Below are 25,368 nucleotides of genomic sequence, written 5' to 3'. Positions count from 1 at the left end.
TGCAGTGTTGCAAGCTCACAATTGCAGTGTTACCTGGTTCATACAATTCCAACTTTGACAAATGTCTAAATTTGATTTACCAAAATTTAACGTTTAAACTGATTGCATTATCAAAGTTACGTGACCTATCTCTTACAATCACCATTTACATCTGTTTAAATTTAATTTACCAAATTTTTAACATTTAAGCTACATTTTAAAAGTCACGTGATTATTTTGACAGGTGTCAGCTGTCCTTTACAGCGTTGCAAGCTCAAAAATTGGATTATCCAAATCACGAGGCATGTCTCGAACAATTTCAACTTTTGCAACTGTCGATCTAAATTTAATTTACCAAATTTTGAACCATTAAACTAAATACATTTTAAATCACCTGACTAATTTTGGCAGGTGTCAATTAGCTTTTACAGTGTTGCAAGCTCTAAATTGCATTATCAAAATTACGTGACGTGTCTCATACAGTTTTAGCTTTTAAAAATGTTTATATTAAATTTACCACATTTTTATCATTTAAGCTACATTTTAAAAGTCACGTGACTGTTTTGACAGATGTCAGCTGGCCTTTACAGCGTTGCAAGCTCAAAAATTGGATTACCAAAATCACGTGGCATGTCTCGAACAATTTCAACTTTTGCAACTGTCGATCTAAATTTAATTTACCAAATTTTGAACCATTAAACTAAATATATTTTAAGTCACCTGACTAATTTTGGCAGGTGTCAACTAGCTTTTACAGTGTTGCAAGTTCAGAATTTTTTTTTCAAAATTACCTGACGTGTCTCATACAGTTTTAGCTTTTAGAAATGTTTATATTTAATTTACCAAATTTTCAACGATTAAACTATATTTTAAAAGTCACGTGACTGATTTTGACAAGTGCCAACTAGCCTTTACAGTGTTGGAGGGAAAACTTTTCAGGTAAATTTAGCATTGCTTTGAAAAGCTGCACCTAAAACTCACTTTTCACTAGAATCCTACAGAAAAACATACTTCTGGCAAGTATAAATCACCTTTCTGATTTTGTTAGAAAACGGATCTTCCAGGTAAATTTACCAGTGTCTTGAAAAGCGACACTTAAAACTTAGTTTTCACTAAAATAGTACAGGAATTCTCTTGGCAAGTAAGCCATGACATTACAATAGTTAAGTAGGGTTTACAGTCTTAAGGTTAAGATTTACCAGGAAAGTTAAAATGTAGATATTTCCTAATTTCGTTAGAGCGGTAAGACCTTTCAGGTAAATTTACATACGTTGTGAAGAATTACATCTAAAACTCAGTTATTAAGTACTCTTTACAGGATTGAGGTTAGTTTACCCAGAAGGTTAACATTTCAGTTAGTTTCCTGCTATTGTTGAACAAAGAAACTTAAAAAAAAATAATCTGTGCATGTAAAAGCTCCATCTGTTTTCCTCCAAGCCAAGTTTTCCCTAAAATGATACAAAAATACTCTGTACTATCTACTTTCTACTAGAATTCCAATGTTATGGCAAATTTTCCAGAGTAATAATCGTAAATTCTTATTTCTTCCTTCACACTCTTCTCCCTAACATGCTCTAAATTCTCTCCACTTGTTTTTGTGTCATTGTTTCTTGTTCCTCCACTGTCTCATTCCCTCACTCTCTCTAAAACTTCAATTAATTCTGATTTTTTTTAAATTTTGTATTGTCTGCCTACGAACCTAATTCTCTCCAAAACACATTTTAGATTCTTCGAAGAAACTTGTGCTTCCCCCCTCCTCTTCCTTTTGTTGACTCTGTTACAAAAAATAATGTGTATCTTTCACTTTTCGTAATTTAAGAGGGAAAACAAGCAGAATTTCACTGAAAACTAGGGAATAATTAGCAATTGATGCACGATAGAAAGTTATTGGAAAAATATCAACTAGGTTTGACGATAAGTGAGAGGGATAAATGGGAAAAATATATCATGGGGAGAAAGAAGAGCAAAATAGTGAGCATGTGTTAAATAGCAAATTATGTAATGTACAGGGTGATGATGGTTTATATTTTACTTAATATAGCTAAGTTCGTTAATTATAATCTGACAGCATAGTTGAAATCAGCATGTTCCATTTCACAACAAGATCACAACAAGATTATATCTGTAATGCTAATATAACTAACTAAATAATTAATAATTTACTTTATAATTTACAGTTTAGATACAAGCAACCCCCTAGAATATATTTTATCCCAAAAACGCATTCGTTCCGGCTCTGGATTGCAGTCAATACGTAAACTTTCGTCAATATCCAGGAAAGCAACCTTATTTTGATCGACCACTGGATTCCAGATGATTTCATTGAACAAGGGATCCAGGTACGGACTTGGATTCCCAAATTTAGCAAAATTAGCCCAAAGGCGACACATGCGTCTCTGGGTAATGTCTTCAGAACTACCTGGTTCTGGTGTTGACGTCAGAATGGTGGTGAAGAGATATCCGATTTCATCAGCATGGCATACTCCTACAATTACAAAGGTTGAAGCTTAAAAGGTTAAATTAAAATTGATGATTACTAACTACCTGGTAACTCAATTTGAAGAATTCTTTTGTAAAAACACAATTCTGTATCTATGGACAGACGATACATGTAGATTGGGGTCGATGAAGTTCGACGATGATGTTGTATGGAGCTAAATATTCCTCGCAGGAAGGAATTATCTGTAGTTATCTACGCACAGATTTAAATTATCAAAGGAACATCATTTGGGTGTATTTCTTACGTCGTAAAACTCTTGCAAGTGAGTGTTTCTGGATATTTTGCCACTGCCAAAATAAAACCTAACAATTTCTTCTCCCAATTGTTTGGAAAGTGGACTACCTCTTTCCACGTGAAGTAGACCAGGCACGTTGTATTCCTTGTCAGTCCAGTAAATGTAGTTCATGTCAGGATCAACCATACCATCCACAATCATTCCTGCAAAAGCAAATTTTTAGTTTTAGTTTCAGTTTAGTGATTGAACATTTACCATCTCCAGAATTGTAACCCATTATTAAAGGCACTTTATTGTATTTTCCAGCTAAAAGCAACTTGACAGGATGCTCGGTGAAGAATTTCTCTCCTTTCCATTTTTCCGATTCTACCACAGCTCCAATGAAGCGATATTGGTTTCCTTTTATGGTTTGCTGACCTCCAATGAACAACTAGAATAACTTACCAAGCAAAGTGCCGTAACGTACCTTATCAATTTTGCATTGTGCTTCAAATATTTCTTCAACAGATGCTTGCTGGAGATACTTGAGTAACTCTGCCTCACTCAGGTTGTTGTCCAGCCCTAAAGCTTTCTTAAACAACTCATCTTGCTTGTGAGCATAAGCCCAACTACTGAGCGCAGACCCACTTTGGCAAATAGCTTTGTGGAACAGCCCTACAACAACTGATATGAACATTTTCCAGGACAACTAGAGTTACAAACCTTTAGCCATTGGGGATAGTACCAAGAAATGGACTGCAGCCGCTCCAGCACTGTTACCAAAAACAGTGACGTTACCAGGATCACCCATGAAGTTCCTGATGTTCTTTTTGACCCATTTTAAAGCCAGTACCATGTCTTTGAAAGCGGCGTTGCCTGGTACGTTTAGTTCTGGGTTTTCCAAACTAAGAAATCCTAAAATGCCAAGCCGATAGTTTATGATGACTAGGACTATGTCTTCACTGATGAGTATTTCAGGACCATGCAATTCTCTACGGTTTGAACCAGTTAAGAAGCTGCCTCCGTGAATGAAAACCATCACAGGCTTAAGCAGTTTTGTGTTGGTAGTTCCAAGCTGTCAACATTCAAATGAACTTGAACTGAAAATGGTTTCAAATTAAACTTACCTGAGGGGTGTAAACGTTCAGATTGAGACAATCCTCTGAACCGTCCAGTATTTTAGTAACGTAGTTTTCTTGAATACTGATTTGGCCACTTTGAGTGGTGTCCAATACGCCTGTCCAAGGATCCACAGCTACTGGAGCCTGGAAAAACCTCATCCTGTATATTTATACTTAATTAGTGGTATAAGGGGGTTACCTTGAACCTCCAATCACCTACAGGAGGTTTGGCATATGGTATGCCCATGAAACTATAAAATTTACCACCTCGAACATCTTCAGATACTGTTCCTTTGATTTGTCCTTCCTGAATGGTTACTATAGGACTAGGAAGTGCAGTATCGTTTTGAGACATTTTTGTATCTGGTTTGTAGGTTTTACGAAAGTTTGCAAATTTTCTCTAGAAGTAAAGAATAATATATGCAAGACCAGTTTTGTGCATTTAATTTTGGATATGGCAAGGAAGTGCTCTGGAAGCATGAGTTAGCAATACCAATATTTGCTTAACGATGGTAGAAGCAACTAAAGTTAAGTACGGTTGTTCTATATACGGTATAGTGGAAATACAGAAATAATTACAGAACAGAAATACAGTTTTCTATAAATCTAAAAGTAGCTAACCCCTAAAGCAAAATAATTGCAAAACAAAAAACCGCATAGTTCATTAGTTTACAAGTAAGACATTTTTGATGTTAAGAAATACTTTGGTATTGTTGTATCTTTGTATCTTTGGTAAGGTTGTATCATCTGCATGACCGAAATAATTTAATGGTCATGCAGATGATACAACCTTTATAACTGCTTCACTCATATTTAACTTCTCGAGGAAGTATTCTAAGAAGAATTTTTGTGAATTTTCTGAAATTATTATTTGCATAATTGTGGTGACAAAATAAATCCAAATATCTGGTCTATATCTAAATTACCAATTATCTGGTTTCTAACCTTCATAATGAAACATATCGAATGAACGTGAATTAGCAACTTACCGATTAAACGTTACGTAATAGATTTTACGTAGTATTTTTTTTATTTCTGCACGTTTTTTTTTAAACTGTTTACATTTAAAATATTTTGAATATTTGATATTCTTGTAACAAATGTACCACTAAAATTGCTAAATTGTCGACCTAACAATATATCAAGCAAACGTTGAATGACTAGCGTATTTTATTAAAACCTGTTGGTTATATTTACACTTTTGATCACTGATAACACAGCACATTTAGTAATAATAATTATGGTATATGATTGAAAGTGTTGTAATAACTGATATAAAAAGTTTTGGGTGGAAATTAAAATAACTGGATCTTTGTAACAACTTTTTTATATTAATCAATAAAGTAGAGATTGCAACATTTCATAAAAACAAAAATTATTGAATTATCACAGTTTTGACAAATGAACTTGATGCTCCAGATACACTTTGTCCCAAAATTCCATATACTTCTTGTCTGGATCAGTGAGGAGTCGAAACTCATCGTTATCTAATGATAGGTAATTGAATTGATTTAAAGTAACTGGTTTCCATATTTTAATTTCCTCAACAGGATTTTCAGTGGGGTTTCCGTGATAAGCGAAATTAGTCAACAATTTCATCATTTTTCTAATCAAGTTGTATTCTAAAGTGTCTGCCTTGGGAGGGTCAGTAAAGTTGTTTGTGAATAAGTAGCCAATATCGTCACCGTGTGCTGCTCCTGAGAAATCACCTAAATTTAAATCAATCTTAGTGTCACATTTCAGAATTTACAGAAAAATTATGCAAGAATTAAATAGAAACGGTTACTAATAATACCCTAAAATGCCTTAATTTGTGCAAAAAAAAAATTTCGTTTCTAACTAGGTATTCACAGTCAGACAGTGTTGGGAGCATGACGTTTAAAAAATATTATTGTAGCCAGTTTTCATAGTTTCCAGACAAACTAAAAGACTTTTGAAAATTGAATTAAAAAAGATAAAAAATTCAGAAGCTTAAAAGTTGTGTTTATAACCAGTTTTCATGCAAATCGAGAGACTTTAATACTAAAAATTGACTTGTAGACATAAAAACTACTTTTTCAAGAATTTGTTACTACAAATTCATACATTTAAACCTTAAAAATTGACTTGAACCCCAAAATGTGACTGAACTAATGAAAAGTGACATCAGAAGCTTAAAATTTGCATTTGAAGTAAGTTTTCATAATTTGAAGACAAATTTAAATATTTTAGTCTTGAAAATAGTCTTAGATGCAGGACATTAACATTAGATTTATGGAAATTGTCTTGAAAACGAACTTTTCGTGCTTTTTACTTTGCTTTTCATTTTCTTCGAATTCTGGACTATTTTTAGTGCTTCAAAACTGCTTTCAGCTTGGAAAATCGAGTTTCAAGACTATCTTCACCAAGTTATTGACATAGCAAAGTTAAAAAACAATTTTTACATTCTACATAGACTTAAAATAGCATTCCAAGCTTTGTCACTATTAAATCGACTTCTAGACACCTCAGTGCTAAAAATTCGGGTATTTCTTAATAAACTAGACTGTTTTTAGTGTTTTAAGACTGTTTTCAGTGCCTCAAATCGAGTTTCAAGACTATCTTTACAAAGTTTTTGACTTAACAGGCCTAAAAGCCAGTTTGTCCACTGACCATAATCTTGAAAATTTTATTTCAAGCTTCTTCACTATTAAATTGACTTCTACACTCATAGGTGCAATAAATTGTAGCATCTCTAAGAAATTCAGACTGTTTTTAGTGCTTTTTAATACTGAAAAATCGAGTTTAAGACCAAATGCTACAATAATAGTCTTGAGAACTAATTTTTAGAAATAAAATAGTCCGAAAATTTAATTTACTTCTAGACTTGTTGTCCAGACCAGAAAATTGAGTTGTACACCAATTAAAGTCTTGAAAATATACTTTTGGACTCTCTTTAGTCCTAGTAAGGTCCGTTCTAGCATTAAAAGTCAACTTTTATACTATTTTTAGTAGCAAAAAATGTTTCATGCACAATACAATCTTTGTCTTGATTTCCGGACTTTTTTTAGTTCTTAAGTGCCAGTTTCAGACACTCAACCAGGATGGCAGTCTGAGAAAGCGAATTATAAGACCATTCCTAGTAGTAAAAAAGTTTTTAGACTATTCAGTACAAATTTGGACTTTCACAAGTCTTGAATGTTCAGTTTTAAACTATAAAACGATTTTTTAAATTGAAATTTGGAGGACTGTATCTTCCTTAGGAAACGTTTTTCAGAAAAATGACACAATGCAAGTCAACTTATTTTTTGATTGGCTATCAAATGGTGAATTATTGACACTTAAAACTGGACCTTTTGGATTAATAAAATCTAAATCTACTAACCTTCATCTGTAACTCCACTCATACGTTTCACAAAATTCAACTGAGTGTCCAAATTCAATCTATAAAAATATACCGGGTGTCTGTTGTTCTCGCAGTGTAATTTGGCTGACCGGTACACGTCAGCAGCAAAAGAGTTATGTCCGTACAACTGCAAACTGCATACTTTACATAACATCGTGTATCACCCTCAAAAAATATACCTTCAAAGCCTTCCTCAAATCGTCCGCAACCTCTTTGGATTCATTCCCTTTTATGTCATACACTTTCCGTACCTTTTCAGTCACAATTTTAAATGACGGACTACCAATACGCAAGTTTAAGGTGTGCGGAACCATACTAAAATCATGCAAAAATTGGTTTTTAGGGTGCTTTATATAGGTGTAGAAGAAAATCCCTTCGAATGAGTTATAGCCCATAATCATCGGAACCTTGTTGTAACGTCCTGATTTTATTATGTCTAAAGGTTCCTCGGTTAGAAATGGATCTTTAGCAGTTTTAGGTTCGATTACTGGACAAAACGGTCTCATATGGCTTATCAGGTAAGGCTGAAAATAGTTTACTTAACTATATAGTTACTTGATAAAAAAAGATCATACATCTCTAATTTTATAACAAGCCTGGCTGAGTTCATCAATAGAAACCTTTTGCAGTTCACTTAAAATCAGTTTATCACTGTTACTTTCTATACCCAAATTGCGGGCTACTTCATAGGTGTAGGCAAACTTGCTTCTGGAAAAATTGTTTAAAGCTGTCCCACTTTGAAGAATTGCTTTATGAAACAGTCCTTCAATGTATGTAACATTAATGCGTGCAGCTTTTATCTTTGACAATCAAAAACCTTTAGCTTTAGGGGAAAGTACTAGCAAGTGCACAGCTGACCCTCCAGCACTTTCGCCAAATATGGTAACATTGTTCGGGTCCCCACCAAAATGTCCTACATTTTTTTTAACCCATCTCAGTGCTAGAACAATGTCTTTCAACCCGGCATTTCCAGTCACACCAACTTCTGGATTGGGGAAAGCCAGAAAGCCTGAAGAAGTCTGGTTTACAGTTTAAAGCCCAGTTTTTTGGTTAAGGATTTCTACCTAAATGCCCCAGCCTAAAGTTAATCGTGATTAGCACCACATTATTTTCTACTAAATAGTCGGGGCCAAATAGTTCTGAGCTCCCTGAACCTCGGACAAATCCACCGCCATGTATCCAGAACATCACGGGCAAACGCTTTTTACTGTCAATCTGAAATTGTGCATATTAATTGAGAGTTTAAGTAGTAAAGTTGTATGGCATACTTGTGGTGTGTATACATTTAAGTAGAGGCAGTCTTCTGATCCTACAATAGTATTGGAAAACAGGCTTTTGGCATAACAGTCTGGGCCTTCTTTAGTAGCGTTTTTAACTCCTGTCCATTTTTCGGCAGGTTTCGGTGGCTAAAAGTATAATAATAAACAGTAGTTTTACCACCAGATTTAACGAAGTAGGAACAGATCTACGTAAACTGATCAGGAAAAAGAAAAAAGAGCATGAGACAGAAAAAGTACTTAACTTACAGGCCGACTTCCAGAATGGTAATGCAAGGAGATTCTACAAGGAAGTAGAGGGGCTTAAAAAGGGTTTCCGGCCCAGAAGTGCCACAATGCTATTGCGTAACGATGGTTCAGTCACTGCCTCCAAAGCAGAAGTACTGGAAGTGTTACTTTGACGAGGTGCTTAACAGATTAGTGCAGGAAGAACCCGAAAGTCTTGTATTCCAAACAGCAGAGGTTAATATCCCGCCCGTATCCATGGAGGAGACAACTAGAGCCATTAAGAAACTTCCTAGCAGAAAGTCTGAAACATGGAGGGGACGATCTAGCCATACAAATACATACCTCGTGCAACAGAGGTGGAATCAAGAAATCATTCCCGACGAATGGAAGGAAGGTGTTATCATCCCATTCCACAAAAAAGGACATCAAATGCAGTGTAAAAATTACCGAAGTATGGCCGTCAGATTCTGGAGAAATGTTGGGAGTTTAACAGGAGCCTACATACTCAAAACCGGCATAGATCGATTCCGCTGATGTTCTAGTCTGCATATTTGTTACTTTTGAGCCATTCTACGTCTGCTGGGACCACATTGGAAGCTGAATTTGGCTCCTTCGTGGTCAATCTGTGCCAAATTGTATTCTTTCGTCTCAAAACCGGCATAGATCGATTCCGCTGATGTTCTAGTATGCATATTTGTTACTTTTGAGCCATTCTACGTCTGCTGGGACCACATTGGAAGCTGAATTTGGCTCCTTCGTGGTCAATCTGTGCCAAGCTGTATTCTTTCGTCTCAAAACCGGCATAGATGGATTCCGCTGATGTTCTAGTATGCATATTTGTTACTTTTGAGCTATTCCATATTAACAGACATCCCCAACAGGGGGATGCTTTGTTGCCAGTACTTTTTAACTTTGCACTAGAAAAAGCAATAAGAACATCATCAGGGAAAGCAGAGATTGTTGGCCAAGGAGGTCCCAAACTTATTTTGGCCTACGCAGATGACATAGGCGCAGTAGTACTGTTAGTGTGAAGGAAAATTTCATAAAGATCGAAGAAGAAGCTCAGAGAATAGGTCTAGGAGTAAATGGAGGAAAGACCAAATACATGCATGTCTTTTCCAGTGCGGAAAAGTCTATATTTCGAGAACAATAATAGTGCGGTAATGTTATCATTGGCGCACGCTTGTAGAAAAAGTATTTACAACTTAGGATAGGAAATCAACGATATCAATATTTGAATTTATATAGAGAATTTTGTATTTTGAGCATTTTACAGATTGCAATACTTAAGTCCGCAAAGTTGTTCAGAAACTCCTCTCTATATGACAGGTTGGTTAGAACAGAAATGTTAATGTTAATATTAATAACAATTTCTTACAATTAATAGCAAAGTAAGTAGTACTAAATTATTACCATAAATCTGAGGTTTCCAAGTGGAGGTTTAGCATAGGGAATACCTTGAAAACTGGCATATTTTCGGCCACCACAACTAACACAATATCTACCTTGAACCAGTCCTTCAGCGACTTTCACTCTAGGCGATTCGTTACCATCACCCATGGCGTTCATACACAATCGACTAAAAACACAAAACAAACAGGTTATTCTTAATTTTGTAAAGTGCATTAACTTAAACAGCACTTTAGGATCGGACAATGTAAATTGTTTTAAAAGTTCGCAAACCTGTTATTCGTGACTTGATAACATGTTATTTACTTTTGAAGGAGGCTTGAACTTTGTATCGAAACGGTACGTACGTCTGTGTAGGACAGAATGAATGCTAATCAGTAGTTTTCAGTATTAATCGACCATATGTTTGAATACCGAGGTCGGGCTAAAAATATGAATAGATAAATTTATAGTTAAGGTTTAAGTTTATATAAAAAACATAGTTTGTGTAAAAATACTGTATTAATGGGAATAGAAACAGTGACAAAGTTTCTAAATCGTATCGTACAGTAAGGAAAATGAATTAATCTTAGTTAAGCCTTATCATATTATTATTATTATTATCTTTATTAGAGCAGAAAAAAAACATTTTTCCTATCGTATTATAATATTTACGTTTGCGAGTGAAGTTGAAAATTTTGTAAGATAATAAGTAAAAAATTATCATTTATTAAGTATATTAAAGTGTTGTTAACCGTGGGCTTGTTTCTCCTACTGAAATTGAGAAACTACCAAATAAGAATTTAAATGTAAAAAAATAAATGTGCTAAAGAGGTAAAGATAAAACAATAAAACCAGTGGGTCTTGTGAAGAATAGCTAACCACGAATTTTGAGTCAATATTTTTTTTTTGGGTTAGGTTACGTCCTATATAGTACAGATAAAAAAGAAAAAATGCGAACGATCCACCATTTTTGTCACAAAATCGTTCAAAAAATCGGAAAGTTCGTCTGCGCTGTTGCCAAATCGCACGCGTAGTCTGAAATCAAATATTACATCATTCTTAAAAATTGTAGAAGTGTTTTGAAAAAAGAATGAATATGAGAATATGTGAACCTATGCTAACCTAGTGGCCGATCACATAGAGTAGAGCTCGATTCAGATGAGAAAAGGCCACCGCATCATCAATGACGCAGTTTTTAAAACTATTTCTTTCTCCTTCTACAGTTGCCGTCGCATTAGATATAATCAGAGGCGTCCTATTAAAATATTCCCGAAAATAAATTCTTAAGCGGTCAAAAAGCCACTTGGCAACGTAGTACGGTTTTTTACTTGGGCACAATTAAAACAAATGCGGGTGCGGCCAGGGACAGATGGACCCTTTTACATGCTTTTACTAGCCGGCACTCTAAACGATGTTGCCAAGTTTAAAAAAATGTAGTGGCGGACAGGTTGAGTTTAAAAATTAGGTTAGGTTAGTTTCCGTTTTAGTCTGGTGTTTTGGTTGTATTGTTGATGGTCGCAGTTTGAGTTCACGTGTTATAAGTAAAAATCGTTAATTTGTCATAATGTCTCCAAAAAAGATTGGGAAGAAAGGTGTTGTGATACACAGCCAAGGGCGTGAAATTGTAAGTAACGTCTTAGAATTTATGAAGAAGGAGGCAGAAGGAGTTTCCATTCCTTTGAATAACTACAGGTATTGTCTTTGATTAAAAACGACGAAAACGTTGAATAATATAATAAATATCATTTTAGAGAGAGAACTATAGCAGCTACAGGGGTGTCTAGATCTACTGTGCAGAAGATATCTAGAGAAGCACTACATGTTGAATGGGGAGGGCCAAGCTCATCATTTCACACTCCTACAAAGAAGGGACAGATTAAAAAATTAAAATTGGATAACATCAAACCTGATGAAATCAAAAGAATCAGAGAAATTATTTATGATTTCTATATTCTTGAGAAAAAACTTCCAACATTAAAAGGTAAGTTTATAATACATTAGGTATACCTACAGAGTCTTCAGAGTTTTTCTAGCAGAACTTACCATGTTTTTTACAATTAAATGTAAGCCTAGTTTGCTATATGTATAAACCTTGATAATGTGTTAATTGAAAATTTAAAACAACAAAATTTAGACTAAAATGGGATTATTTTTTATCTTTACAGGTATTTTGCAAAAAATTATTGACCAGCAAATCTTGACTGAATCCATTAGTGTAAGCAGCTTAGGGCGATTGCTTAAGAACATTGGATTTAAGTATGTTTTACATCTTGGCAATCATGTACATCAAAATAACTTTATCTTTTGTAGGTGGCAGAAGACACCAGACAAAAGAAAATTCTTGTGTGAATCATATGACATTCGCTTAAAACGAATAAATTTCATGACTTGGGTAAAAAAGCAATTGCTTCCTAATTTACCTGACCGCTCAGTCCTTATTATAGACAATGCAGCCTACCACAATGTTACTGTTAACAAAAATATTACAACGGCTACTAAAAAAGGAGATATGTTAAGTTGGCTAGTGGAAAAAGGAATCCCAGCAGATCCTCATTTAACAAAGCCAGAGCTGTATCAAATCATACAAGAAAATAAATTTAGATTTCCTCCACAATATAACTTAGATAGGCTGTTAGAACAACATGGGCATCTTGTGTTGCGTTTACCACCCTACCATCCAGAATTAAACCCAATAGAAAAAATTTGGGCTTTGGTTAAAAATTGGGTAGCAGCTCATAATACCACTTTTAAATTGTCTGATACCGAAGCTTTAACAAAACAAAAATTTCAAGAGGTGTCTGAAAAAGAGTGGTTTGACATTTGCCAGCATGTAAAAAAGTATGAAGAGGAGCTCATAAAAAAAGAGCATATTTTTGATGATACAGTGGACCAGCTTATTTTTACTGTTAACACTGGTTCATCTGATGATAGCGATGAAGATTCTGGTGATGATGATGAATGTGATGCCAGTTTATCCGAAGAAGAATTAGGATGCTCACTCCTAGACTAAGTTTTGGATTTTTGTTTTATGTTATGAATTCGTAATTTGTATATGTATATGTATTTATAAATAAACAAAATTATCAAATTTATAAAAATATATGATTATTAAATTTAACAAAGATAACAAATTTTAAATATTACCTCTTCTTCATGAAACCCTGTATATCAAAAACGATGCAAAGGCAAGCTGAAAGTTACTTTGAGACTTCATTTTCAAGGTCTAGCTGCACTGTAGGACCTTCAAATTAAGAATAATTGAAAAAAGAAACCAGCTGCCTATTTTTATCTTCCAATAATTGATTAATTGCCCCAAGACAATGTTTTTTTGTGGTTAACATTGCCCTAAGTTAAGTTATATAATTTGGATTTAAACTAATTGGTATTTAATATTCTTCATCAATCATCACCCTGCAGCTACAGCAGAAAAATAATTTGCACAGATCTTTTTAACCGAAACACACTGTATGTTTTTTTAATTTACCCTTTGCTTGTTTTCTTGTTTATTTTTTAAATTAATATTTAAAGAAATGGGACCAGAGACCTAGGCCAATTTTGTTCTCAAAGCGTCAATATTATGTATGTATATGTATTTGGTTTGTTTTATAAAACCTACTTACCTATCCTGTTTTAATACAATTTATGAAATGAAAAAGCAAAAACTACACCTATTTACGTTAATTAAATTTCATTTCACTGAGCAGAGAATAGCACGCCATTGACTCGCTGCATCAACTTGGAAAGTAACGAAGGCAGCAATATTTAAAGCGAGACGTACAGAGATCGTGACATCATCGTTTGATGACGGCCGTGGCCTTTTCTTAGCTGATTCGAGCTCTATACCTACAGAGTCTTCAGAGTTTTTCTAGCAGAACTTACCATGTTTTTTACAATTAAATGTAAGCCTAGTTTGCTATATGTATAAACCTTGATAATGTGTTAATTGAAAATTTAAAACAACAAAATTTAGACTAAAATGGGATTATTTTTTATCTTTACAGGTATTTTGCAAAAAATTATTGACCAGCAAATCTTGACTGAATCCATTAGTGTAAGCAGCTTAGGGCGATTGCTTAAGAACATTGGATTTAAGTATGTTTTACATCTTGGCAATCATGTACATCAAAATAACTTTATCTTTTGTAGGTGGCAGAAGACACCAGACAAAAGAAAATTCTTGTGTGAATCATATGACATTCGCTTAAAACGAATAAATTTCATGACTTGGGTAAAAAAGCAATTGCTTCCTAATTTACCTGACCGCTCAGTCCTTATTATAGACAATGCAGCCTACCACAATGTTACTGTTAACAAAAATATTACAACGGCTACTAAAAAAGGAGATATGTTAAGTTGGCTAGTGGAAAAAGGAATCCCAGCAGATCCTCATTTAACAAAGCCAGAGCTGTATCAAATCATACAAGAAAATAAATTTAGATTTCCTCCACAATATAACTTAGATAGGCTGTTAGAACAACATGGGCATCTTGTGTTGCGTTTACCACCCTACCATCCAGAATTAAACCCAATAGAAAAAATTTGGGCTTTGGTTAAAAATTGGGTAGCAGCTCATAATACCACTTTTAAATTGTCTGATACCGAAGCTTTAACAAAACAAAAATTTCAAGAGGTGTCTGAAAAAGAGTGGTTTGACATTTGCCAGCATGTAAAAAAGTATGAAGAGGAGCTCATAAAAAAAGAGCATATTTTTGATGATACAGTGGACCAGCTTATTTTTACTGTTAACACTGGTTCATCTGATGATAGCGATGAAGATTCTGGTGATGATGATGAATGTGATGCCAGTTTATCCGAAGAAGAATTAGGATGCTCACTCCTAGACTAAGTTTTGGATTTTTGTTTTATGTTATGAATTCGTAATTTGTATATGTATATGTATTTATAAATAAACAAAATTATCAAATTTATAAAAATATATGATTATTAAATTTAACAAAGATAACAAATTTTAAATATTACCTCTTCTTCATGAAACCCTGTATATCAAAAACGATGCAAAGGCAAGCTGAAAGTTACTTTGAGACTTCATTTTCAAGGTCTAGCTGCACTGTAGGACCTTCAAATTAAGAATAATTGAAAAAAGAAACCAGCTGCCTATTTTTATCTTCCAATAATTGATTAATTGCCCCAAGACAATGTTTTTTTGTGGTTAACATTGCCCTAAGTTAAGTTATATAATTTGGATTTAAACTAATTGGTATTTAATATTCTTCATCAATCATCACCCTGCAGCTACAGCAGAAAAATAATTTGCACAGATCTTTTTAACCGAAACACACTGTATGTTTTTTTAATTTACCCTTTGCTTGTTTTCTTGTTTATTTTTTAAATTAATATTTAAAGAAATGGGACCAGAGACCTAGGCCAATTTTGTTCTCAAAGCGTCAATATTATGTATGTATATGTATTTGGTTTGTTTTATAAAACCTACTTACCTATCCTGTTTTAATACAATTTATGAAATGAAAAAGCAAAAACTACACCTATTTACGTTAATTAAATTTCATTTCACTGAGCAGAGAATAGCACGCCATTGACTCGCTGCATCAACTTGGAAAGTAACGAAGGCAGCAATATTTAAAGCGAGACGTACAGAGATCGTGACATCATCGTTTGATGACGGCCGTGGCCTTTTCTTAGCTGATTCGAGCTCTAATCAAAAACATGGTTATGCTGTAATGGTTATTTTTTAAATATTATTAAAAAAAAATGCTTAGGTGAACTTATGCTAACCAAGTGACTGATCTGAAAAAACTAAATTTGAAATTGTCAAAGTTTAAATGTCAAAAGGATAGAAAAATTGATGTTTAAAACATAATACAGTTTTAAACTTGAAAATGTTGCAGAACAGCAAATTTACACTGTCAAAATTGAAATTAATAAAACAACAAAACCAAAATGACAAAATGCCAAAATGCAAGTGCAAGAAGATGTAACAACCAATCGAATATCAATTAACAGAGCCGTCCGACAAGGAGACACAACATCCACTAAGTTATTTACTCTTGCATTGGAGGAAGTATTCAGAAGACTAGATTGGGACAAAAATCTGAGCAATTTACGCTTTGCCGACGACATAGTTTGAATCAGCAGTACGACGGAAGAACTTCCGCACCTTTCAGGGACACCCTCTATAATCCAGGCTCCAGCTTAGGAAAATTCCACCAAGTCCTCAGGGTACTGATTCTTGACTGACAATGGCAGGTTCCCCCATATATTTTTCTTGATTTGTCTCGTTTCAAGAATATGCACCCAGAGGTCCAACAGATCAGAACTAGTAAGTGCAATACATAGCAATTTTCGGTCATTTAATGAATAAGTTTTCCTTGATTATTATATTTCTTTAAATACACGGTCTTAAATATACTTAACAAAACATTGCAAATTTGCAGCAAATTCTAGGAAGAGTAAAGAAGAGAAGAATAAAAAAGTAAAAATGCACTTCAATCTTCAGAAGAAAATGTCGGAAGGAGTAATAAAGTATGCCCTTCTTTTCAATCAACGATTATATTCATATTTGGTTTCAAGGTGATAAAATTGAATTCTTCATTGACATATTACACGACAAATAACAGGAAGTACAAAAAGTATAAACCTTATTTATCTCATACATCATACATACATCTAACAGCAATTATCACAAAAATTCGTAAACATAATATACAAAATTTCTTATGTTCTGTAATGAGCTTCGTAGATTTCATCCCAAACTTTCAAACGGTCTTCGTCCAAGTTTCCAGTCATTTTCAATTCTTGACCAATATCCAAAAATTCTAAATTATCACGAACCACTGGTTTCCACTTAACCTGATCCAAATGTTCCTCAGTTTGTGGAGTAGGATCGCCGTATCTAGCAAAGTTAGTCCACATTTTTACGAATTTCTGTATGTGTTTGTCTTCCTCGCTTCCCGGTTTAATTGGTGGCGTAAAAAACGTCGAGAACAGATAGTAAACGTCGTCTGCGTGAGAAACACCTTCCACTTGATGTTTAGGTAGTTTACGCAACATTTCCTGAAGCGTTTCCTGCAGTGATGGTAAGTAATTCATGCTTGCTTTACTCAGCAAACAACAGAGAAGCGCTGTTTTAAAGTATTTGTTTAAGGCAAAATTGTAGAAGTAGTTTAGTGAGGTTCGCAGCGTCATCCTGTAGGCGTAAACTGGTTGGTTAGAGTGTTTGGCTTGGAGTTTCAACATCCGATGGATTGCGTGGACAAAGTTGGCATCCCCCTTCAACTACACGAGGATTTCAGCTGAATTACTTAAAACTTGCTTCACTTACCTTATAAACTTGCTCAATTTCATTTTCACTAGGATCGTTGTCGTTAAAGTATTCCTTTCTAAGACGATCTGCGATTGCTTTAGCTTTCTCACTACCTTTTTCTAAACCCAACTCAAAAGGGATTTCTTGTTCCAAGTCTTGAGGGATTCCTACACCGGGGACTGACCTTCTGACCAACTCGAACAAGAGGCCTTCATTTGAGTTGTATCCTATTATGACAGGGATTTTGTGACCACCTTGGAAATGCATAGTTTTGCTCGGGTGTTCTGTAAGGATGGCGTCAGGAGATGGAGGTTCCACCACCGGACCGTATGGTCTGATTTCTCCAGCTGAGAAACACTACAAAACAATTTGTTTCCAATAACACAAAAAGGTTGTAGGAAGATAAACATTTTTAGCGTCAGAGAAGAAGAGTGGAAGAATCTGTTCAAATAGTTAACTTGGATAATTGGCAAGGAAATTTTGATTGAATAATAAGTGAGTGATTTCAAAGTTCAAACATATTGTAAAGTATAATAAAATTTTGTTAGCTTCAGAAAAATAAAAAGTTTTAAAGAATTTGATCGATGATTGATTAAGCTGGCTAATAGCCCAGACATTTTCTGAAGACTGATTTCAAAGGCACTGATAGGATTCAATATTTTAAAGTAAAATTAAATCCTATCAGTGTCAAAAAAGAAGAGCAGAAGAATCATTTCGATTGAGTTGACCAATTGCCCAAAAATTCTGACGACTGACAGCCTCTATCAGAATTTTAGGGAAAGATTGATTTGAATTTGAATGAAAAATTAAATTACATCAGTGTCAGAAAACCAGAAAAAGCGGAAATTTTGAAAGAAGAATGAGTGATTGATTTTAAAAGTCAAACATATTTTAAAGAATTCTATCAGCTTCAGAAAAGAAGAGCAAAAGATTCTGTTCAAATGATTGAGCTGGGGTTTGTTATTTGCTAGTAATGCAAAGATTTCTCTAGTGGATATAAATCTGATGAACACGGAGACTAACCCACACGAAGAGAGTTTTGAACACTATATCATTCAAGTCAAATTTTTTAAATATTACTGACCATTTGGTTGAAACCAGCACCATAAAACATACTAAACCTAAACCTACTTACTTCCCTAAGCCGCCTCTGTCCACTAACCAAACTTCTAGGAGATTCATTCAAAAGCTTATCCAAAATAATTTTTTCGTCATTTTCCTTGTAGCCCAGCGCTTTGGCGATTATCAAGGAGTTGTTGGTACCCCACGACCAACTATTCAAAGCGCTCCCGCTTTGTATTATAGCTTTGTGGAAGAGTCCCCGGGTACTGGGCGCTAAAGTGAGATAATGCACGGAAGCTGCTCCTGCGCTTTCACCAAAAATGGTCACGTTGTCCGGATCACCTCCAAACTTATCGATGTTTTGTTTGACCCATTTCAATGCCATTCGCATATCTTTCAGTCCTGCATTACCTGGAACTTCCAGCGACCGATCTTTGAAACTAGCAAAACCTGCAATTGATTTGGTTACGGGAAGTAATTGTTATAGTGATTACCCACCTAAGACTCCTAGCCTATAATTAATAGTAACCAAAACAATATCCTGGGTGAGCAAATAGTCAGGACCGAACATTGCAGGTTTACTGGAGCCGGTGGTAAAGGCTCCACCATGAACCCAAAACATTACCGGCTTCTTCAGAAGCTCTTCGTTTTCAGGAAGCTATGTTTTCAAAAGCTAAATGTAGTTCTCCATAGAAGAAACCTTAGTAATCACTCACTTCTTTAGTGTATACATTCAAGTTTAAACAGTTATCTTCATTACCGATGTAGTAAGTGAAGTACATGTCGCTGGAAGGACACTCCGGACCTTCTTTGGTTGCATCTTTTACTTCTGTCCATGGTTCTATGGGTTGTGGTGCCTGGAAATATAGTTTAGGTGTTTCTATTCAATGTTTTATTTAAAGAGTGTACAGAAGGAAGCTAATTTACGTCATATGTGAACGCACCATATCATTTTCAGAAGAAATGGTACAACAATCTACAAATAAGTCAAAAACGTGAAAACTCTCTTTGAAAATGTGCATATTTTTTTAGTTTGTTTAGTAATGGGATGTCATTTTGGTTCATTTTTGCTTGAAACTACAGTTCTTATGACAAAACCCAATAAGACAGTGATTCTTATTTTAAAAAAATTTGAAACATGTTATTTGTTGTTTTTGCTGTAAAGACTTTTAGTACCTGGAGGGAATGAAAAATTTAAATCTCCTGTATGTCCAAAGAACAAAAAAATAAACTTTGGGCGTTGCACCCAAACAAATTTTTCTGTAAAAAAATAATCTTGTGACCTTGCCACGAGCTGCCAAATTACTTATTTTTGATAAAAAAGTTTTGTTCATTCAACATTTTTTAATAAATTCATGGTCGGCAGCTAAAATATTGTATGGAGTAATTTTTAGTGAATTGAGCAGTAAATTACTGTACAGCAGGACGTTCCTAATTATAACAACATTAAGTACTCTTGTCATTTTACGCTAATCGATTAGATTTTTTATTACATGCCATTATTAGATACGTACATCAGTTATTAAATAACACCTGCTAATATTTTATATTTTGTAGTTATCAGACAAATTGTAGGAGAAATGTTATCTTGGAAAGATGTTTTGACGTTTTGTAGAATACAATTTACTGACAAGGTTTGACTTATTTTCGAAGATTTTTTAAAAAAGTAATATATATAGTACATTTACAACTAATAGGTCTAATTAATAGGTCTTTTGTTTTTTGTTTCGAAAATTCTGTAAATAATTAGTCATTCGGAAAGTAAGCCAGAAAGTCAAATATGAGTAATCGATCAAACAGAAATCTAAAAGAAAATTGTGATTTACTTATGCATTCTGTTTTAGATAAGTTCCTGATTGATAAATTTTCATTTTCTCTGACATTCCAAAAATAAGTAAACGTGCAGTATTTGCAACGTTTAGATTACAATCTGAGAAGGATGTTTAAGGTTATTTGGATGGGTTCTCGGTTAAAATTCAATGTAAACATGTTTTGATAGATTTATTTGTTTTGCCTGGTATATTCTAATAATTATGACTTTAAGACTACCATCTTATAATTAAGTAATTTTAAATCTCTATTTATCAAAAAATTAGCCTACAAAAAGCACTTTTTTTTATTATCTGAACTTGGTCTATAGTGTGTTTCAAATAATATTTTTTATAAATTTTTGTAAATTTTGCACATATTTTTTTTTAGAAAATAAGGTTTCATTTTCATATTACCTACAGGACACTTATAATTATTAGAAGTAATATCCTATTATTACTATAAAGAAAATTAATATAATTTTTTACTAGATTTTTTGACAAAAAGTTTATACTAGCCGTAATCTAGTATATTTTAATTATTATTTATTTTTTGTGACCTTTGATTTTATAATTAACAGAATGATAAATCTTTGATACAAAATACCATTATGTCACCGGGTTATCAACGTCTGTCTGGTTTAAATATAAATAGACTTTCTTAAGATAAAAAATTTTGCATACAAAAGTTTTTTCAAGAGCTACCGATACCAATAACGTCATCTTTTTACATCTTTGTTTCTCACATATCAAACATATGAAATGAACAATTTTAGCAAAAAGGCACGTTGTTTTATTACAATTTTATTAATTTATGGTAAGGTTATTCTATTTTACTTTGAATTTTGCCATTATACTAGTATTTTACTCTTTCTTATACACAATGTGTTATTCTCTTTATTCAATTGTAGGCTTTTACCTATTTGGTCCTATTTTTCACAGCTTTCTTACTCGAACACTTAAATTACTCGTTTCCTTGCTTTTCTATCAAACATATCTGATCGGTTTATTCTTTTTTCCTCATCTTGTCACTATTTTCCTTTTTTCCATTTATCCGTTCTTTTCTTTTGTCACTAGTATTTTAATTTTTGCTTCTTTTTACTCTGAAATTCTACGCTTATTAACATTGTTTTGTCATTCTTACTTTTTTCTTCATTCTTTTTGTAAAATACCTTTCCTTTAATCTGTTTGTTAACTATTTCATTGTTTGTCTCTTCGATTTTCTCGTTTATCACTCCATTTATTTCCCTTCTTCTTCCACCACCCTTCTTCTTTAATTATTATTTGACATATATCTACTGTTTTGCTCTTCTATCAAGCTTATTCACTTCTCTGATTGCTTTTTTCGCTTTCTGTCTGTTCTGTTTGTTCTTTTCTCCTCATCTTGTCATTGTTTTTTATCCTTTTTTTTCTGTTGTCCCTAATAGTACAATACACATCATCATAATCTACACCTCTGTTACTTTTCTTTTGCCACTTTTACCTTCTTTTTGTAAAGTGTTTTCTGTTTCTCCAACTCTTTATTTTTTCCTCTTAGTTTTGCTTTTTCTATTATTCCAATATTCTTGCTTATATATTATTCATCTTTTCTTTCCCATTCTGTCTTACCCTTTTTCTAGTTATTTGTTTGTCACTGCATTTATTTTACTTCTTTTGGCTTATATCTACTGTTTCACTTAAACCAGTTTCTGAGTGTTTAGTGAAACAGTTTTCAGATTATTTGCCTTTTTTGCTTCCTTCCTTCGCTCTCTGTCTGAAATTTTTACTCTTTCCTGCTCATTATTTTTCTCTTTTGATTCTTCGGCTCTTTTCCTTTGTCATTAATATTTTAATTTTTTCTTCTTATTATTCTCATATTCTACGCATTTTAACGTTTTGCCAATCTTATCAATTCGTTCTATTTCATTTAACTCTTTCATCTTTTTTTCCTTCGTTCTTTGTCTTTCATTCCAATACTCTGCGTTTTTCAACTTCTGAGTTTTATTCTGTCTTACCTGCTTTCTGATGATTTGTTCGCCTCTTATTCATTTGTCACTACATTTATTTTATTTCTCTTTTAACGTATTTGCTGTTGAGAGTGTTTAATCATCTTTTCACTGTGTTATTTAGCATTTTCTCCCTAATTAACAGGATTTTACTATTCCTTCCATCTATTTCCACCTTTCTTTTCATTTATACTTCTTCCCTATTTCTTTGTAATTATTTTAGAATAATTCCATTTTTCTTATTACGTTTTTTTTTATTCTGTAGTTACTCTTTGCAACTATCATTTTTTAATAAACTTTGTATTATTCTCAAGTTTTTTCCAGTTTCTGTTTATTTCTCTTTTTTTCAATTTCTTTGTTTTAGTTTATAATTTTTTTATCGTATGTATTGTAGGTCTAATTTTTTAGTTTTCTATAATTCATTTCATGACTCTGCTTAAAAATTTACATAAAAAGTATAAGTATGTGCTTAGTATATGTATGTTTCAACAGTTGTTCATCTATGTTTATAGTCTTATTGTCATTTTCTTATATTTATTTTACCTATTTTCTCTTTTTCGTCTGTTCAGGCCTCTCTTCCTTCTCTATTTGTCCCTTAATTTAATTTTGTTCCTTATTCAAATAATTTTTTCTTCAGCCCTGTATTCTTCACAACTATACAATTTTCGTTTACATGTTATCTATATTTTGCTATTTGACAAAGCTTTTGTAATCTTTTAATTACGGCTGTTGAAATAATGTACCTTAAATTTGAAACCCCTGTACATTAAAGACAACGTTGGTAAACATAGGATACTGTATTGGTTACTTAATTAGGAAGCAAAAAGTATATGCCGACGTTTTGAAATTTACTGGATTTTTACCAGTGCTGTTTACAAGTAATTTGGATTTAGAAAATTTCTATCTTCAGAACAAAAAAAGATGTATTTTATGCTTAAAATACTGTATGTGAAAATTTTCTGTAAATAGTGGAACTAATACCACAGTTTACTATTTATAAAAAAAAGTTAAACATGTTTATTAATTGTCTTAATAAACAATTTGTTCTAACGAAAACACCGTGACCCAAGTTCATTGGCAATGTACCACTATTCGGAAATTGATTTGTAATTTACTATTTCTATATCGCGTGCCAGGATATTTTATAGGTAATCAATCGTGTATAGTAGGGAGAATCTTTAATAATTTATAAGTCCCGACAAAATAAAGTAAATTACCTTATTTTAAGAATGTTTTTGGTATTTTTCGCAGCGTCTGGGTATATTTAACTGTTGGTAAACAGTCAAAGTGCAAATGCTATTTTTAAACAACCTCACTTAAAGCATTGAACTAAATATATCCTTACCTTAAATCTGAGCTGTCCTATAGGCGATTTAGCGTAGGGAATTCCCAAAAACTTGTAAAAACTTCCGCCGTAGTAGTCTTTGGCTGTAGTGCCCTTTACTTTCCCGGAATGAATTTCCACCACAATATTTGACATTTTCGCAACTTTAACCACTGAAAAACTGAACTGATCGTACTTAATCGTTTTGCTAAACGTTGTAGCTCAGACTGTGTTCGTTGATAAACTGGCGTTGTATTTTGTTCCGTATTCTATAGAATGATCCAGTTTATCTCTTATTTAATTGGAGTAAAGCGGGTTCGTCGTGTTTTGGCCAATTTAACTTCTATTGTGTGGGGTTCATTCATTACAACAATGATTGATTAAGGGTCAAATGTCATCGAAATCATTATTTGCAAACGACGGCTATTGTTGATGACCACAATGCTAAACCTTACACGTAATAACAAATTTTGCAAAAATGTGTTGCTTAATTACAAATTAGATGTTATAGTAATAATTATTGACGTTTTATTGCTAATTATAATTGGTCTAGTATAGAATTAGCTGTAACATGATTGTTGACTTTGCGACAATTTACTTAATTACCAACGATAATTAATTCTGTGCTAGATAATAATAAAATGTGAGTCTTTTAATCTCTTACAGACTTATTGTGTATTGTTGTATTTAAGTTAACTGATCTACGGTAAGCTTCTTTTAGTAATAATAATAATTCTTTAGTAACAAGAAACTTTTTGAAAAGAGAGTTTAGAGCTTAGCAGTTTCTTCAGGGGTTTCAAGCATTTTCAGAAAGTCCAATTTTTATTGTATAAAATTACGTCTAAAACTATCTTTTACTAACAAATGACTGAGGAGTGCATTATTTCACGTTATTCTAATATTCTAAGTTAAAAAAAGTACTTCTGCACATACATTCCACAGTGAAATAACCGAGTTATTAACACATTAATACCAACTTATCTTTACTAAGTAATCCGTTACTTATGCAGTCAAATACTGCATCTTAAGTCAATAATAGCAATATTGATAACACATTTGTTTATATCATTTAAACATCAGTATGTTTACCTTAAATCGTAAGTCTCCAACTGGTGGTTTGGCATAAGGTATTCCCAAAAACTTATAAAACACACCACCATAGTAGTTTTGTCCGGTATTCCCTCTTAGTTTGCCTTGCTGAGTATCGACCACTATGTTTTTCAGTGGTTTACTTATGTGAAAACTTCTCAAACCGTAATAGTTTCGAACTATTCTAAACAACCGCATTTTGCCTCATTAAAATAATGTACTCATCATAAAAATTGCTCGTACATTCTAATGTGTATAGGTTATCATTCGGATGGTGATTTCTTTAAACCGTTTGTAATTGAAACTTTTTATATTTGTGATAATGGTGTATACAGGGTAGTCCAGTTTTAAATGTCAATAATTCACCAATCCATAGCCAATTAAAAAATAAGTTGACATTCATTAGGTCATTTTCCTGAAAAGTGCTTCCTAAGGAAAATACAGTCCTTCATGTTTCTGTTTAAAAAATCGTTTTTTTTTGTCATAACTGTCAGACCGTTGGAGGAAATATTGATCAAATTTGGAACAAGCACTTTATTACACGTTATTACGATCAAAGACCCAAAACTAACCTAACCCAACTTAAAAATTGTCTTGGAAACGGAAAATTCACTTAAGAAGTTTAAAAAATATTATTGTAGCCAGTTTTCATAGTTTCCAGACAAACTGAAAGACTTTAGTTTTGAAAATTGACTTTTCATGCAAATCGAGAGACTTTAATACTGAAAATTGACTTGTAGACA

The 25,368-nt window shown here is 33.2% G+C and overlaps 2 protein-coding genes across 4 annotated transcripts; one reads left to right on the top strand and one right to left on the bottom strand.

Moving 5' to 3' along the window:
- Positions 1-1,961: 1,961 nt before the first annotated feature.
- On the bottom strand, positions 1,962-24,924 carry LOC145729817 (uncharacterized). The gene is given in 22 exon segments (XM_081980738.1): positions 1,962-2,464; positions 2,524-2,671; positions 2,724-2,917; positions 2,970-3,126; positions 3,181-3,368; positions 3,417-3,768; positions 3,821-3,958; positions 4,014-4,214; positions 5,204-5,523; positions 7,158-7,305; positions 7,358-7,702; positions 7,754-7,941; positions 7,996-8,187; positions 8,243-8,404; positions 8,407-8,584; positions 10,097-10,366; positions 16,775-17,329; positions 17,376-17,714; positions 18,493-18,869; positions 18,918-19,077; positions 19,136-19,276; positions 24,626-24,924. Coding segments are annotated over 22 exon segments (5,265 nt in total). The 5' UTR covers positions 24,824-24,924; the 3' UTR covers positions 1,962-2,150.
- On the top strand, positions 11,064-15,503 carry LOC145729751 (uncharacterized). 3 transcript variants are annotated; one of them, XM_081980655.1, is made up of 5 exons: positions 11,065-11,767; positions 11,827-12,056; positions 12,241-12,331; positions 12,386-14,167; positions 14,222-15,040. In XM_081980655.1, exons 1-4 carry the CDS (start codon positions 11,640-11,642, stop codon positions 13,083-13,085), a joined length of 1,149 nt encoding a protein of 382 aa, XP_081836781.1. In that variant the 5' UTR covers positions 11,065-11,639; the 3' UTR covers positions 13,086-14,167; positions 14,222-15,040. The 3 variants fall into 3 exon arrangements, with proteins under 3 accessions (XP_081836779.1, XP_081836780.1, XP_081836781.1); XM_081980653.1 differs by having other exon boundaries at positions 11,064-11,767; positions 12,241-14,167; XM_081980654.1 differs by having other exon boundaries at positions 11,064-11,767; positions 12,241-15,503.
- Positions 24,925-25,368: the final 444 nt, after the last annotated feature.

This window comes from Ips typographus, linkage group LG5 (genome assembly GCF_016097725.1).
Source record: "Ips typographus isolate SLU linkage group LG5, UJ_Ityp_2.0, whole genome shotgun sequence".
Taxonomy (NCBI): Eukaryota; Metazoa; Arthropoda; class Insecta; order Coleoptera; family Curculionidae; genus Ips; species Ips typographus.
This window is presented reverse-complemented; position numbering and strand designations above follow the sequence as displayed.